General features: G+C 35.3%; 1 protein-coding gene across 1 annotated transcript; it reads left to right on the top strand.

Annotated features, from left to right (window-relative positions):
• The first annotated feature begins 1,796 nt into the window (after positions 1–1,796).
• Positions 1,797–5,989, top strand: LOC114364920 (uncharacterized). Its single transcript, XM_028321278.1, has 2 exons — positions 1,797–2,768; positions 5,840–5,989. The coding sequence occupies exons 1-2, from the start codon at positions 1,797–1,799 to the stop codon at positions 5,855–5,857; spliced, it is 990 nt and encodes a 329-aa protein (XP_028177079.1). The 3' UTR covers positions 5,858–5,989.
• The last annotated feature ends 12,054 nt before the right edge of the window (positions 5,990–18,043 follow it).

Below are 18,043 nucleotides of genomic sequence, written 5' to 3'. Positions count from 1 at the left end.
ATATACATATTCGGGGTCCGGACCTACCTTTGTGTTTTTTATTTCTTCTAATATTTTTTCTATAAAATATTCATTTTCTTTTGTCGGTATTTGTGAATACAAAACTATGCATGTATTGGGGGTAGACTTTTGGTCTCAATAAATCAGTCTTGATCTAGATCTCGTGTTTGATTGACACCTTACATAAACATGGCGCAGTCNTCATGGGCGATATGATATGAACATAGCCCCATAAAATGTTGAGTTGATGCTTGTCGTACAGTTTATTCCGTCGAGAACTTTATTTCACAGTTGAGGACAATGACGTTTGAAGATGGAACCGGTACACCACCCGGGACGCCCGTCAGCCGACGACGAAATAAGCGAACCAAGCCGATGAAGTTGTCCTCGTCGTCCAGTAAGAAGGCGTCATCACGATCGTCTTCCATGGGACGAAGGTCGCAGGAAGAAGCAGTACCACACGAGGTTCGTGAAATAGGTATAGACTCTTGTGAAAATGTTTTGAAATTATTTAAATTCAGATTATTTATTGCTTACTAAATGGCAATTTGTTATAGTGTAAATTACTTACAGGAGCTTAAAAACATATGTAGTTACCTGAGTGGTATCGCAATAGAGTAGGTGGCTATACTATAAACATTATATTAATTAACTTATAAGATAACTAGGATTAAGGTTGATGGCTGACTATAGTAGTTGTTAGATACTATAATATTTTTATGGTCAATTATTGTATACGTTAAGAAGTTATTCTTTCAATAATACTAATAATGTAATCTCTGAATTCAGGGCGTAAATGAATGCGCTGTTAGATAGTTATAATGCTGTTATAATAAAGTCGGAATGAGAAATAAGTAGTACAATAAAATTCTCATTGCAACAGTTAGTTACCTAGCTTAGAGAATTATGAACGTTTGAGGAAATTTTGAATCTTACTTCTTGAAAGAATAAAAGCTTACGTGATTATCTTATAACGAACTAGGATGGATAAATAGGCGTGAAATAACAGAACCCAAAGACTTAACCAGCTTTTTGGTCTCACTATAGCCAGTTTATTTCGCAAATAATCGATCATAGGATCATTCAGCTCCAAAGATAAACAACTCGGGTTCTAAGAAATACCGGTAATGGTAATAATGGACAAGTTTCCAATTTTTTTTTCTTTTAATAAAACTTGAAAATATAAGTAGAACTATTAATAATTGTGAAAGAATCATGAAAATATCTCTACAAATACAAAAGTTACAGGGCCCTAAAATTGCGCATAACAAATATTCGCGCCATTTTGATCGGTGTAGTCACGACAGTCATTCGGAGTACAAACAGTAAATCAGTACAAACAGTAACCCCTGGCCCAGTGCTGTTGACAGATCCATTTTTCTTTAAAATCGAGTAGTTTTAATTTTTCAGTTAGGGTCACTCAATATTCCTTCTTAGTAAAATTGTGTAACCATTTCCAAGACCTGACCATTATATAAAAAGAAAAAGACTTCGACATTATAATATCATTCTTGACAATGCGTTAGGGGTGATAAGCATTGTGATTGATGTCGGTATTTGTGAATACAAAATTATGCATGTATTGGGGGTAGACTTTTGGTCTCAATAAATCAGTCTTGATCTGGATCTCGTGTTTGATTGACACCTTACATAAACATGGCGCAGTCGGTAGGATAAATCTAAAATAATTTGTCCTTTCAAGTTACGTCAAGTGTGCGTAGTTAATTTATAAAACTATTGGATTTAAAACGCATCGTACTCGTAGTAATTGTGTACTCTAAATAAAACAAAACAAGATGGAATCAGTGTTGCCTCCACCCCCGCCATTTGCATTTGTGAATAATTTGGACAATGTAACAACAGGAAATATATCTAAGGAGTGGGAAAAATGGAAAAGTGCATTTATGATCTATTTTGATGCATGTGAGATGAACAAAAAGGACCCAAAAGTGCAAATATGTATTTTTCTACACATCGTTGGTGAACAATGTCGAGAACTATATGACCAGTTTAAAGACCAGTGTAAAGATATTACAAGCTTAATAAAAAAATATGATGAATTGTTTTTGCTCAAGAAAAATTTGACGGTACAACGACATCACTTTTTTACTCGAGATCAACTAGACGGCGAAACAATTGATCAGTACTCTCTTGAATTACGCAAGTTGGCATCAAAATGTGAATTCAAAGATCTACTAGATGATTTAATACGGGATAGATTGATTTGCGGCCTAAAAGAAAATGCACTTAGAGAACGATTATTACGAGAACCGGATTTGACGTTACAAAAATCATTGGATATCTGCAACATTGCACAATTATCTAAAGTACATGCGGGAAACATAAAAAAGGAATTTGTGAAACACGAAGTTTACGCCGTTAAGAACAGTGATGACGATAATCACCATTGCAATGAGAGCTCGTGTACAGCAAATTGGATATCAAGACGCGGGAACACATCATCAAATCAAAGCTTTCGAGGTACGAGTCGCGGGCGCGCGTCACGGCCCGTTGTGTCACGCGGGCAGCGCGTGCAACGGTTTGGTTCCGGGCAGTCTGCGCCGCCGAGTACTTACAACTATTCATCCGCTCAAAACTATCAACAAGAACAACAGTTACAGTGTAGCAAGTGCGGCATGACTCATAACATAAATAAGTGTCCTGCTTACGGCAAAAGGTGTATAAAATGTAACAAACTAAATCACTTTGCTAGAGTGTGTTTTAAGAAAAATGTCTACGAAGTGCAAAGCGACGAGTCCTCCGATCAGGTAATCTATTATTTCAATAAATCCAGCAGTGACTGGAGTGTAAAATTCTTAATTAATAATAAAGAAATTTCTTTAAAAATTGATACGGGTGCAGATGCCAATGTGTTGCCTCGTAGGTGTTTAAAAAGTATTGGTTTGTCTGAAGAATGTCTTATTCAAACTTCAATAAAATTACGGGGCTATTCTGGCGGTGACATCAAAGTAATTGGTACATGTAATATAAAAGTAAAGTTTAGAAACAGTGATCACATTTTGAATTTTATTGTTGCAGACGTTAATTCACCTCCAATATTAGGTCGTCAATCTTGTCAGGAATTAAATATAGTAAAATTAATTCTCTCTGTTAGTGACAATTTGCAAACTGATAACATACAATCTCACATCTTTAGTGAGTATTCAGATGTTTTCGAAGGTATAGGTTGCATGCCAGGAGTATACAAAATAGGTATAGATGAAAGTATTCGGCCAGTTGTTCATGCCCCTAGAAAATTACCTGTAGCTCTTAGAGATGATGTAAAAAATAAGCTGGATGAAATGGTAAAAGATGACATAATTGCAAAAGTTAGTGGACCCACGGACTGGGTAAACAGCATGACTGTCGTAAGAAAACCGAATGGTGACTTACGAATATGTCTAGATCCACGAGATTTAAATAGAGCAATAAAGCGCGAACATTTTAATTTACCAACGCTTGACGAGATAGCTGTTAAATTAGCTGGAGCAAAGTACTTTAGTACATTAGACGCCAAAAATGGTTTCTGGCAGCAGAAACTCCATGACGATAGCACAAATCTATGTACTTTTAATACGGCATTCGGCAGATATAAATTTTTGCGTTTACCTTATGGTATCACTTCAGCATCTGAAGTCTTTCATAAAAAAATGTACGACAACTTTGATGACATTGAAGGCGTATGCTTGTTTGTTGATGATCTTATAATTTTTGGTAAAACTAAGTTACAACACGATAATAGGCTTATAAAAGTGCTTAACAGGTGTCGAGAAATTAACCTAAAATTAAACATAAATAAATGTAAAATTGGGCTTACAGAAATAAAATATTTAGGACATAAAATTACTCCTCAAGGAATCTATCCAGATAGTTCCCATACTACAGCTATATCTAAAATGCCACCACCTAGTAACAGCAAAGATTTAGAGAGATTCCTTGGTTTAGTTAATTACATTGGTAGATTTGTACCAAACTTATCTGAAAAAACACATTGTCTTAGGCAGCTATTAAAAAAAGATATCGAATGGCATTGGATGACTCATCATCAAACATGTTTTGATAATCTAAAGAAATGCTTAATAAATGTTCCTGTTTTACAATATTATGTTCTACATAAGCCCGTAGTCATCTCAGTAGATGCAAGTAAAAATGGCCTGGGCGCTTGTTTATTGCAAAATAATCTTCCAGTCAGTTATGCATCTAGGTCGCTCACGAAAGCTGAACAAAATTATGCTCAAATTGAAAAAGAATTACTCGCATGTGTTTATGCGTGCGAGAAGTTCTATACATACATTTATGGCAGAAATGATGTTACTATTGAGACCGACCACAAACCTCTTGTAAATATCATAAATAAACCAATAGCTAATACCCCGGCGAGACTACAAAGAATGTTATTGCGTCTACAATTGTACACTTTTAAGTTAGTTTATAAACCTGGGAAATATTTATACATCGCTGATACTTTGTCTCGAGCGGCAGAACCGGTTTGTTATAGCGAGCTGCAAGCGTGCGAACGCGATCACTTTGATGTACAGGCACAAGTATGTGCCATAACTGCGTGTAATCCGCTCACAGATACACATTTCGTTAGGTTGCAAAAAGAAACGCACGATGACTCCGAATTACAGTTATTAATAAAGTACATACGTGATGGCTGGCCCGAACACAAACAGGAGATTTGTGATGAAATTAAACCGTACTGGTGTTATAAAGATGACCTATCTACATCATATGGTATTGTGTGGAAAGGTAGTCGTGCAATCATTCCCAAAAGTATGCGCAAAGAAATGCTTTCTAATGTACACATCGGTCACCTAGGGTTGGAAAAATGCAAGTTGCGAGTCCGAGATACCATGTTTTGGCCTAATCTGAATACTCAATTAGAAGATTATATTACAAACTGTCAGGCATGTTTAACGCATAAAAATCAGAATAGAAGAGAAACTTTAATCTCACACGATATTCCTAATAGAGCATGGTCCAAAATAGGAACTGACACTTTTCATTTTAACAGTCACGTATATTTGCTTATAGTAGATTACTATAGTAAGTTTGTAGAAATAATTAAATTAAAAAATTTGACTTCAAATGAGATAATTGATCAATTAAAAATAGTATTTTCCAGACAAGGAATTCCAGACATACTAATATCGGATAATGGTCCGGAGTATAGTTCTCTTGATTTTAAAACATTCTCACAACAATGGTGTTTTCGTCATGTGACGTCATCACCACACTATCCGCAGTCAAATGGACAAGCGGAGAGAACAATCCAAACAATTAAGCAAATGTTAAAAAAAACCCTGCTAGATAAAAAAGACTTCAGGCTCGGCTTACTTGAATATTTAAATACGCCAATTAATACACATTTAGCGTCACCATCTGAATTACTGAATAATCGAAAATTAAGAAGCATTATTCCTTGTTCCCCAAAACTGTTAAAAGCAAAAATACCTAAACGTGTCAAACATGAACTTGAATTAAAACAAGAAATACAACAACTTCATTATAATAGAGGCGCAAGGGATTTATCACAATTAAAAAGAGGTCAGAAGGTAAAAGTCAGAATTAATAAACATTGGGTTGGTGGTATAGTCAATTCACTTGTAGGACCGCGTTCGTACGCAATACAAATTGTCAATGGAGGTACTTTAATTAGAAATCGCCGGCATCTAATCACTGATAGTAACTACTCTCAAAAGAATAGCACATCAGCTGATTACGGCAGTCGTGATAGATACTCTTATGATGATGTCACCGTTCGGAATTCTATTATGCAAAATTCTTCCGCACCCGTAACAAACAATAATCAACCTTATATCACTCGTTTTGGCAGGTCAGTGAGACAGCCTGATCGGTGGGGCTACAACACTTCGCCAAATGAACATTGATGTATCTTCTATAGTTAAGTACACTATATTAATAATAATAAGAATGCCAGCTAAGTAAAATAAGCTTGACACCTTGTCATTTTTAAGAAACCTTTGGTAATTAGATATGAGATCAACGATGTATAACGGATAGATTGTTTTATTGCATGTTAAATTTACCAGTTTACTGTGTATGTACCTACCTATACATACATACGTGATTCCATAGATTTGCTAATCCAAATCTTTGTGCAATTCAATATGGTACTGATGAAATCAAACACTGTAGGTATAATATAATATGTAATTATTAATATAATATGTAATTGTTGTAATAAAATTAATTAAAACACAAATTAACAAAAAATAAAATATTTAATAAATTGTATTTTTATCTTACTGAATACATAATACTCAAAGCAAATATACAAAATAAAATTGCGTTAAAATAGTTCATAATGTTCAAATTTAATGATATTGTTATAATAGGTAAGCATGGAAAATTCAATTATGTATTACTTTATTTCTATGTAGTTTGAAATGATAACAATTTATGCTGGTCATAAAATATTATAACAAACTTTCCATTATATTAGAAAATGGAAATTAATTTATTGAATTATAATTCTATAACTTTTTTAATGTATAATGATGAAATTAAGTTAATATAAATAAACAACTAGATTTAAGTCAAATGTACTCTTAGGTCAAATATTAATTACCTACCTATATTATTATATCTTGCATGTATCTAGTTCAATTGGATTTTTTATTTTATTTAAAAAAGGGGGTTGTCGGTATTTGTGAATACAAAACTATGCATGTATTGGGGGTAGACTTTTGGTCTCAATAAATCAGTCTTGATCTGGATCTCGTGTTTGATTGACACCTTACATAAACAATATGAATGATTTAAACCACGATATACATACATTGATAAAACTTCTACATATCTTTTGTCATAATACCGTAAAGCTCATACTTACATAAAACGTTTGCATTTCCATTGTAAACAAAACAAAACCCGAAGATTTTTCCAAACAAACAAAATTTCAATGGATTCACGTTGCCCGGCTGTCCTATGTTTTCACTTGGCCGCTTACACACGACGACTTTGAGGTTTGTAAAATTACGGTTCAGAGTAAAATTCCTGAAAATTAAAGGACTAGGTACTAACAAGGTATTTAAACATCATTTTTTTCGGGTAAAATAGGTGATAACTGTCGAAGTTACCAGGATATTAAGGTGTGAAACAACGAATGTGTAACAAGCTAATTTAAGTGAAGAATAATGTTTATTCCTGAAAAATTTGACTAAATTGGTTCCTTAGTTAGATGTGGAAGTGTGTTTTTGCACAAGGTGCAAAAACTAGTGCAAAGATCCGGGAACCAAACGGGTTTTGTGAAACTGTAGAGCATTAATAACACAAAGATTTTTTGTGTGAATATGATTAAAACTTATTCATATTACATTTAATATGACGCGGATCACGATATCTACCTACTCAATTTGATTAAATATTTATACATTTTATCATTGAAGAATCGTTTCCTGTAAACCGTCCTTACATTTCCCGGCTGTCCGTTTCACTTAGGAATTACTCGGAAACAATATTTTCCAGTTGAATATTCATGTTAGCAAGGTGATTTATCACCTCTAATGAATGCGAGAGGGTTTACTTTGCAACAATCATGGCGCTAAGAGGCTGTGGTTTGTGGTAGCACTGACAAATATGTTCTATTGCTGAACATTAATTAATAAAATGATCCAATTTGGGACGTGTAAGCTTTCATTCAAAATGAATGGATAACTCTATGTTGTTTGGTGTGGCAAGGAAATGCTGTATCATGATGCAAGTATTTAAAAATTAATTCAAAAGTAAAGATGGAATATAACTGATTTGATAAGTAGCTCTCATATTCAATTTTCCACCAAGTATTGTTAAAGTTCCAAAATAATAAGATTTGGAGGTTCTGAATTTTATTCTCACAAACGGGCACTAGAGCAAATTTTTTGGGTACTTAATACTTATGTATTCCCGTTTGGTAAGGATCTAGTTTAATCAATCTGATTTACGATTGGAATAAATATGACTACGTGCTACGGCTAACGCACATTAAACAGTGGGTTTGATTGAACCATGTTAAACAGTTGATAAATTGAAGTTTGACAATACACACTATAGAAACAATGAAGTAGACAATAAATGTAGGTACTTACACATTATGGAACTTCCTAACAGTATCGTGACAGTATCGTAACATGCGGGTGTCATTACGTTTTTTCTTCGTTAACTGCCCAAGTTGTGTTTACCACCCAAGTTCCCAAGTAATCAGAAAGAATGTAACTCGCCCACATTTCCTGATTAAGCACAGTACACATTACACGAAGCTTGTTATTCCCACATTATTCATCAACACGAAGCCCACTACCACGCGGGGTTACTTCGAAAAACGTTATCAGAAGTTTCGAATGTTGCCATCCCTCTCTCGCAAAGCGAGATGCTAGCATGAGCGACAGGGACAGATAGACTCGAAACTACGTAAACAGCGTTTCGGGGTAGCCCTGCAGAGCTTTGGTATCTGACCTATTTCGACGCCCGTGTGTTCTAAGCATTACTTTCAGACACGGCCGCAACTTGACCTGGAATTTTCAAACGTAACCTGATCATCATAAGGTGGGTTTTCGCGTTTGAGGTAAACATTTAATTTACGAATTTATCTATTGAATGATCACACAAGTGTAAACTTTATAGACCGCGTGAATTAGTCCGCGTCGCGCGTGTTGTTTACAGTGTACTAAATTCTATGGCCAATAATCTGTTTGTCGTCCGAGTTTTCACGTTTATGGCTTTGGTGTATCTACAGGGAAAACAAAAAACGTATTAAAAAGCTGGAGATAATGTTATGTTTATTTAATGCATAACAAGGCAGGTATTTGACCACAATCGCACCTAGTGTTAAGTGGGATGCAGTCTAGGATGTATTTGATTTTTTAAGGCAGACTTAATCAAGTTAGACCCCATTTCACATATGCTCTCTGAAGAATGGAATATTTTCTTTCATACAATAGGTAAAGTTGATAGGAACATGGAACTTTCATATAACAACAGTTGAACTCTAGGTTTTGGATCTAATTTCCCCATGCGCTTTATTTCTTCTTTAATAGAGAGATTTCTTGCTTATACGTCCTCGACGATTGGCAAGCTATAAAAATTCTACCATAGTCTTCTCTTTTATAAACCTCATCATCAGCATCATCATCATTCAGCCATAGGACGTCCACTGCTGAACATAGGCCTCCCCCAATGCTTTCCATGTTGATCGATTGGTAGCGGCTTGCGTCCAACGCTTCCCTGCTACATTTACGATGTCGTCGGTCCACCTTGTAGGTGGACGTCCCACGCTGCGTTTTCCGGTACGCTACGGCCTTATAAACCTAAGTTGACCAAACTATAAAATATATGAAAATTTTTGCAAGGCTCGAGATTTCATCTTGCGACACACTAATATGCATATTAAATTCTCGTTTGAATACTACGCGAGATTTATTACTAAAATAGTCTGGAGACGAAATTTTATTATTCTTCCAAAGCCATCCGATTCCCCACGGTATTGTCTGGGGGATAGAGTTTAAGTTTCAATTTGGAACGAGCAGGAAACTATAAACTAAGCTTAAGTCGGAACTAATAAGGGTAAGTCCTCGCTATACAGACGGATAACAGTGTTTTGGCTTTAGTTAAGTAAATTACTTAACTTTGGAAAGTATTGTAGATATTTGCGATAGTAACTATGTATACTGAAGTCAGATTTTGAAATAGCTAAATACTCGTAATAATATAATGATAATTCACATTTTAACTCTTGTTTTACTGCTATGTATCAGTATACCATCAAAACTTCATAGTAAATAGTTTTTTCTTCATTGAAGCGAACTCTTCTTCATATAAGAAGAAACAAGATTACTTGCCACTACTGATTGATTTTGTTTGATTGGGTGGTAAAGGTCGCGGTAAGAGCCTGGATGCGGGCAGCGTAGGACCGTTCATTGTGGAAGGCCTCCCGCCTTTGTCCAGCAGTGAACGTCGTTTGGCTGAAACGAACGAACGAAGGTACTTACTCTAAGAAGATATAATAATTATCCAATCATTTTTCTCTCAAATTAATTACTAATTACAGGACTCTACAAAAACTAGTCTAGACGATCCTCCATAAACTACCTACATTACATTTTAAGTACATATCTAATAGTCCCAACCCTACCAACCTTCCGATGCGGAAGTCATTAGGGGAGGCCTATATTCAGCAGTGGCCGTCCTGTGGCTGAAATGATGATGCTGATGGTCTAATAGTTAATTTTTAAAAGATTATTAGCAATTTGTATTGCACAAATTACTAAAGTCCCGTTAGCCACTCGTGTTAAGCTAAAAAAGCTTGTGTTATGAGTGGGCTCACCATAATAGTCGAACGGCGGTGGGATTCGAACCCGCGTTCCTCGGATCTCGAGTCAGCCACTCCGACCCCTTCACCGTTCGACTATCGTGGCTATAAGTATAGCACACAGCTATCAAATAGCTATGACATAACTACTATTCAAAAATACACTCATTCATCAATACACATTTTCCATCGACTCTGTTAACCCCTCAGCCGTAGCGGAGATCGCGCTCCGCTCCGCATCCGCAACGCGTCCGCATAATCCGGCGACATCCGCATACCATCCAAGTTAAATTGTAGCGCAATCTGAGATCTTAGCCTGCAGTTATGGGCGGAATGCGGGGCGGTAGGGCGGCGTTCACTATTGATGACATTTACACGATATTTGTCGCGGGAAGAGCCTGGATGCGGGCAGCGCAGGACCGTGCATTGTGGAAAACCTTGGAGGAGGCCTTTGTCCAGCAGTGGACGTCATTTGGCTGAAACGAACGAACGAACGAACACGATATTTCAAAATGAAACTGTGTTGTTTTGGCGTGAAATCAAATAATGATATAGAAACAGTGTCCTTACATTATATTGTATTTGTAGCATTATTGGGAACAAAAAAAAATAATTGGAAAAAATTAAGGAAACTGAAATAGGCTAAACTAGGACTGAATTCGGAGGTATTTGGATTTGATTCCCTGTAAGAACCTATAGATGAAAAACGTATTCATGCCATCATCGCAGAAAGTGATGGCAAGGCCACGAAAAAGCGGTTTTTATGTGCAAAAAATATGACTAGTAGGTATTTCCGTTTCTAATTCAATTGCATAAGCCTATACTGTTTACCTCGAGGGGTAATTGTCTGTACCTAGTTTTAGAATTTATTTTTTATTTTTTTTACGAACCTCCAATACCTGCTATTTATCTTATTTTACATTAAAGGTAAATTCTATCAGAAATATTTTCATTAAACTCAAAATGTTTTGCAGCAATGTATCAGACCCTTATGCATCCGATTAGACTCCCGTGTGGTTAAATAAGTTCCTAACTAGACTCAAGTTCTAGGCAGACCGAACTTAGTCGCGGTTACTGAGCACGCCGATCAAATCCTCCCTGTTTGTTGGGTTCGACTGTTTTTGTAATTAAATGTTGTTTCTTATTTTATGTATTCACAAACATTACTATGAGGTCTCACAGTGCGCGTGGACGCACAGGGTCCCAAAAACCTATTCATAGACAATACTTGAGTGGCGGAGTGACATAAACTGTTGTAGAAATTGCCCATTCATAAATTTAAAGCACATATCAAAAGCACCTTAATGAAAAAGGGCTACTATAAAGTTGATGATTATATAAAGGATAAAAATGTTTGGAATGTTTAACTACCTAGCTCGCATCAATACTTATGACTATAATTTGTATATTTTAAAGACGGTAAAACCTTGAAAAGAAGGCTGACAATAGTGACTGAGTTTCTTGCGCTGCTTCATCTCAGCACTGGCCCATTTATTGTCCCGAAGCAGTGGTAGGGTTGGGACGTGTAAAAGCGCTTTTTTAAAGCCTATTTGCAAAAATAAATGAATTTTACGAATTTTATGAATTTTTTATTTACACGAACCAATCAATGCTGTGCGTTCGACTTCTTATAGCGTTGCTGCTTTACTTTTTGTGAACACGGGTGGTAATATGTCTAATAGCTTACAAAAAGTATTAAAAGTTCTAGCATTTATAAATTGCATCTCAAAATAAACAACTTGAATGAATTGAATTGCTAAGCTCTCATCCATTGAACCACAAAAAATAGTTTTAAGCTACTATATTTTTAATGCAATAAATTGTTCTAATTACATAGAATACTCGTAAATTACCTAGCTCTACACTGTGCTAATTCCTAAAATATAGTAGTTAACTATTATTCTTAAAAGAAAATTCTTGAAAAGATTTTCCAATAGATGAGAATCAATCGAGTTTAGCCATTGAGGCGTATTGCCAAGTTCTTAATAGCGATTGGGTATGCACATAAATTTGTCTGTGGCAGCAGAACGTTCCGGATAGGGTGACCATTTGCCAAAAAAATTAATAATAAAGACGAGACCATAAAATTGCTTTAGTAGGTAGAAATAAAGAGGTACAGAATATTGATTGAAAACTATTTCTAAAGGAGTAAAAATCCTGATGTCGAAATAAAGTATGAACTGACAAAGAACCCTGTTAATTCAATCTCAGATATAAAGGCTTTTTCTGTTTACAATAATATGACTCAAAAAGGTCAACTTTTTAAAATAAAATCTAAGGAGAATACTCTGCGATTCTACTTTAAAAGCCACTAGCTTAATATTTATTTGTCAATGACATTTTTCAGGTCAATTTTCAGAGAAAATGTATAAAAATGTCCTGCAACAATTCATGGATATGGGACACTACTAGCGATTGGGGCTGCGTGGCGCGGCTAACAAAATATGGGTGACTTTTGACACCATATTTGCGGCTGCAGCGCTCAAACTAAGCCACTTTTAATTATATTACCCAACTTTTCCAATTAGTTAACCACTACGCGTTGTGGTGTTTTTATGATGGAATAGTTTCTGTCAGGACTTTGGGGACGTGTGAATTTTGGACTGTTACAAAAAGTCATAGCTCGCGTCCTGCGATCAAACACCAACATCGTCGTAAAATCTAAATTAATACAAAACTATTTCACTTCGCATAACATTACAAAGCATAACATTTAATTTTAGATTAATTAGAATTAGAATGTATCATAGGTTATACAAACTTTCAACCCTTATTTTGATGTGAGCCCTTTAAAAAGATTTTGTACCAAAAATTTGCTTATATTACGTACCCTAACCCAAACCTGTCGTTAGGGTTCAATCTGTATCAAAATTGATTAGAAAATACTATCATAATTTTAGTAAATTAATCTAACTTCATTTCATAACATTTAATAACTCAAGCTGTAGACGATTCGAACTTATTGACAATAAAAGAGTTGAAGAATGGCCACTATCTTTGCTTAAGCACTCAAGTAAAACCAAACTTAAAAGCTATAAAACCATTTGAAACCCAAACCTAAGTCCTGACTCTCAAAGAGTCGCTGCCTCTCAAACAGAAGAAAATAGCTTTTTACTCCAAGTTAGAAGTGTCATTTCAGAGGCAATACTTTTGAATTCCGTTTGCTTGCATTTGGAGAACGAACTAAGTGTAGAAGCGACTTTTATGTTAGATACTAATGTTTTTAAACGTCTTGGTGTGAGCTGTCAGTGCTTGAAATACAGGAATACCATGACGAGTAATTCTGAGAGAATAGGCGTAAGGCGTGACGTATAATTTGATCTAATTTTCTCAAAAAAGAAAAAACTTAAAATGAGATTGCAGTTCTTACCATTGCACGAAGTAGAATATAAAAGGCAATAGTTAGAAATAGAATGTTGTGATAGAAACTGTGGGCATCCTTCATATACCGAACCCGGGAAATAGAGGTCGATTGAATTGAGAAAAAGTCTATCATTTTTGGTGGAGATATCAAAATGAGAGTCCTTAGATGATTTGCACTCCTCGTTGCATTACAGGCAGATATTTAACTATGGTGAGATTTAGCAAATTATCGTTATCATCTTCTACGTCTTTCCTTTAACTCTTTACTCTTCGGTAGTTGATTATTTGAGGTTGGGTATTCGCCCGAGTTATGCGTTTATGAGCAAACATCTGCGGACGACTGCTGAATTCTGAATGCATTAATCTTTTCAATGAGATAAACCTAAATCAATATATATTTTCATGTGCATTTCAAGAGCACTTTTCAGTCGGAAAATTTAAAACGAAAATAAGCTTACCAAAGCTCCGAGAGATCGTCGGAGCTTTGTTTTTCAGAAAATATAATTTTAAACGCTGTCGCTTGCAGAGGTAAGAGTTTATACGATGGATTGGAAAAGTAATAGGCTAGTATGACAAAATAGTGATCTTCGCCAGAATATCCAGGTAGGTATGTATAGTTTTATCAATTTAGTTATCTAATAATCAAATGCATTACTAAAGCTTGGGTCATTAAGTACTCATCATACTTATTACACTCAATGAAAGAGGTGAAAGAGAGAATTATAACCATTAGTACCTTTTGTTACCGTTAACCTTCGCCCAGCAACCATTAAAAATAACCATTTCTCTCTTCATCACACAAAAATATGAGCGTTTTCCCGAAATCACTCGCTTCGATTTTCAAATCAATGGAACGAAAGTGTCCGGAAACCGTTGATCGGATAGGGACGGCCATTGTCTTCCGGAAGTGGCGGAGGGGGCGGCGGGCGGAAATAGCCGGTGTGACAACGTGCGAACATGCACATGATTTGCGGTCCCCGATAGCGTTTCCGGTGTGAGATTTGTATTTTTTGAGTTATGGCATTTTTTGTGTCTGGTGCGATTTTTGTTTTAGTAATAATAACAAGTAAGATATTTTTGCGCAGGACCGGTTGTTATGGAAATTATTAGGGAGGCCATTGTCTAACAGTGGACGTCATTTGGCTGAAACGAACGAACGAAGATATTTTTTGAGATTATCTTTAAACTTTAGTGTTCAAGTAACACCACAAAGGGTGAGTCTAATGCCATAGGGAATTCTCTCTCTCATCGAGATACTCGATGAATAGGCGTCATAAAATTTATAGAAATTTTTGTTTTTGGAATCAGGCTACTAAAAAGCGGTGACATACTTCCCAGTTACCTAACCCTACCACTGCTTCAAGACAGAGGGCCAAGCAGAAAGTAAAGTAAGTGAACATTTTGCATTTTCTTGCGTCCGTAGATGTTATGTCCATAAATTCAATTATACAGACTTCAGCAACTGCCAACGTCCCCCCTCGTTTCAAAAACGCGTAAAACCGCGATAAAAAGCTAATCACCAGCCAGAATCGAATCGTTTGGCTTTTTATAGATTATTTTTTACAATCAGCGAGTTCTTGTTTTGGAAGTAATTAGACGCGGCCGTAAAATACTTTCTTCATCAAGTTAATGGGCCCGCTGATTCGCACCCTCCCTTGGCACTAGTGTTGTTGCTAGCCTACGGTATGAGTAGTATGGGCATCGATAGAGTAAAAATCGATAAGTATCATCAAGGAGGCGCACTAAACTGCTGCAGTTCCTGTTGCAGAATTTATACGTACGAGTAAACACTTATTTCATAAGAGATATTATAATTTTACTAGCTTTTGCCCGCGGATACACCCGCGTGATTCAGTTTGTCACATATCGTCATAAATTATAGCCTATATGTTATTCTGGGTTATAAACAATATTACTGTAAAGTTTCAACAAAATCCGTTAAGTATTATTTGCGTGAAAGAGTAACAAACATCCAGACATCTAAACTTTCGCATTTATGATATAAGTAAGAAGTAACATATCATCTTTTCCCAAGAGATTATGTGATTACTACCCGTATTAAACACAAAAGAATGTTTGGTGCCTAAAATTATGAATTTGTGATCAATTAATAGCAAGTTTAAAATAATGTAATTACTCGTACTTAATAAATAAATCAAAGTTCAGGATAATTGGAAATGTAACTGAAAATAAAATGTATCGATAATAAAGCTATCGACCTTCTTTACATCACTAATAACGAGTCGCCTACTCATTGTTGTTGCGCATTTTTGTTTTTAGGCATCACCAACGCAAGTACAGTTAACAGCACATCAGAATATACATTTTGTTGCAAAATATCTCTTATTCCAACAGCATTAGATGTCACAGTGTTTTACGTGACTCGTTGGCCATATGAGACTTCGAATTATCTTGATAGACACGTATAGAAAGTTGAACCCTGAAATAGCATTGGTATTGCCAGAATCAACTAGAAATCGTGACAAACGTCTAGAGAGAGCCCAAAACTTCCTTGGACTTGGCATTTCCACTTTAACTACGACTTTTGTGAGTCTTTTGGCATCTTATGTGATAGTAATAGATGCTATTTTTGCAACAGAAATCTAAAGTCTAATACATTTACTGACGATTATACGATGTGTGCTTAAGCAAGCATGACACAAGTTGGCATGTTTTATTATCGTTCCACGTCAAAAACTTTGATCATTCATCATTTTTTGTTTTGATGTTTGTTTGTAATATGAGTCACTATACGCAGTACGCAGGCAACTCAAAAAGACTTTTCTTTTAACTTTTCAAACAATAATACTTTATTAACGAGCTTATTAAACTACCTATCTCGATTAGGTATATGTTGCGAACTTCTATCACGACTATGCTAGCGGAGATTTTTCAGTCTACAGAAAATATACAGGGTGTGAGGTAAATGGGTTTATAAGCGACACTAGCCCATGTTAACTTATGCATTTAAATAGTATGGTAAAGTCAGAAATTTGATATCAACATTTTTTTTAAATTATCATATAAAATAAAATTTATTAAATCAGATTTGTATGAAAATTTTAAAAAATAAGATGACTATCAAACTAACTTATCTCTATAATTCATCTTACTGATAAGGAGCAGTGTTTTTGTTAGCCGTTGTATCTTGTACAAGTACATAATCTGTTGTATCTTCAGTCCAAGTGTATAAGAAACACTCGGAAGCCACACATCTTAAGGTGGAGGTGGCCATTATGTGCAGGCAGTGTTAATGGACTGGACCGAAGATACGCAGTGGAGATGAATGCAGTAGGTCAGTTGCTAGACGAAAAGTATTTACAATATAACTCCGAAATAAGTATGAGTGAGTACTGTTTGTTTTCATTAAATATATCCAGGCAATAAGTTTTGTAATCAACCTGTTTTTTTACCCTGTTGTATACACTCTTATGTATGTCATATCCACACTCTTCAATAAACTATATGTGGTCTGCATTACTTTATGGATTTAGAATGTAAAATAAATGTTTAATCTAATCAGATACGATCATTATTGTGCGAAGTTAATGTTTATAACAGTCCTTAAATGTTTTTTTTTTCAATTATTAAAATATTTCTTTTCTTAAAAGTTGCGACATAGCCTAAAATATGACTGATATTATAATAAAAATCAGAAAACTCTAGTGAAAGTACTGAATTTACTTGCATTGTTCCTGATGCTTCGGATAGCGTGCAGTATGGGGCGTGCTCTGCTGGTCTGTAGATAATGGTCACATTTGGACCCAGAGATAATATTCGCCAAGATTTTTGTGCACATTGGGAGTAAAGGATCGATGTTCAAACGACTGCAGATCAAGCTATACACTGTGCATCTTATACAGTTACAAGTGTATTTTGATATCGAACTGTTTACGAATTATTACATAAACCTATTTTTGCAAAGTTGTAGTATTTTGTTGACTCTAGTATACAATACTCATTATTATACTATGACTCTAGGTTACAGTTCACTTATACAGTGATTACAGTATGATGATTTTTATGTATTTCAATATTTCCAAGTCAGTTTAAACACTCGCGGTGTACTTTTTTCGTTTAAAAAGAGCTTTTTTTGTGTGATGGCGTGAAAAAATGTAAATAGAGTAAACATTTGGAATTTGATGTAGGTGTATTTTTTGTAATAACATTATATCATTTAGACATGACCGGGTGAGCTCATGTAATGCTAACCTATCTATTAAAGGTCGTATAATGTCGCTGTTTGCTGTTTATGAGACCACTAATTGCTGGTCAGTCAAACTTCGTGAAAATGTGTCCCCTATGACCATTATTTGTCGCTTTGGATATGTAAATACATAACTCATGAACTTTAAGTTTTGCAAGCTA

The sequence above is a fragment of the Ostrinia furnacalis genome, unplaced genomic scaffold (assembly GCF_004193835.3).
Source record: "Ostrinia furnacalis isolate ACB-3 unplaced genomic scaffold, ASM419383v2 OfSCF7487, whole genome shotgun sequence".
In the NCBI taxonomy this organism is placed as follows: domain Eukaryota; kingdom Metazoa; phylum Arthropoda; class Insecta; order Lepidoptera; family Crambidae; genus Ostrinia; species Ostrinia furnacalis.
This window is presented reverse-complemented; position numbering and strand designations above follow the sequence as displayed.

Coding starts and splice junctions, on each gene's coding strand:
- LOC114364920 (XM_028321278.1), top strand. CDS start 1,797: ATGGAATCAGTGTTGCCTCCACCCCCGCCATTTGCATTTGTGAATAAT.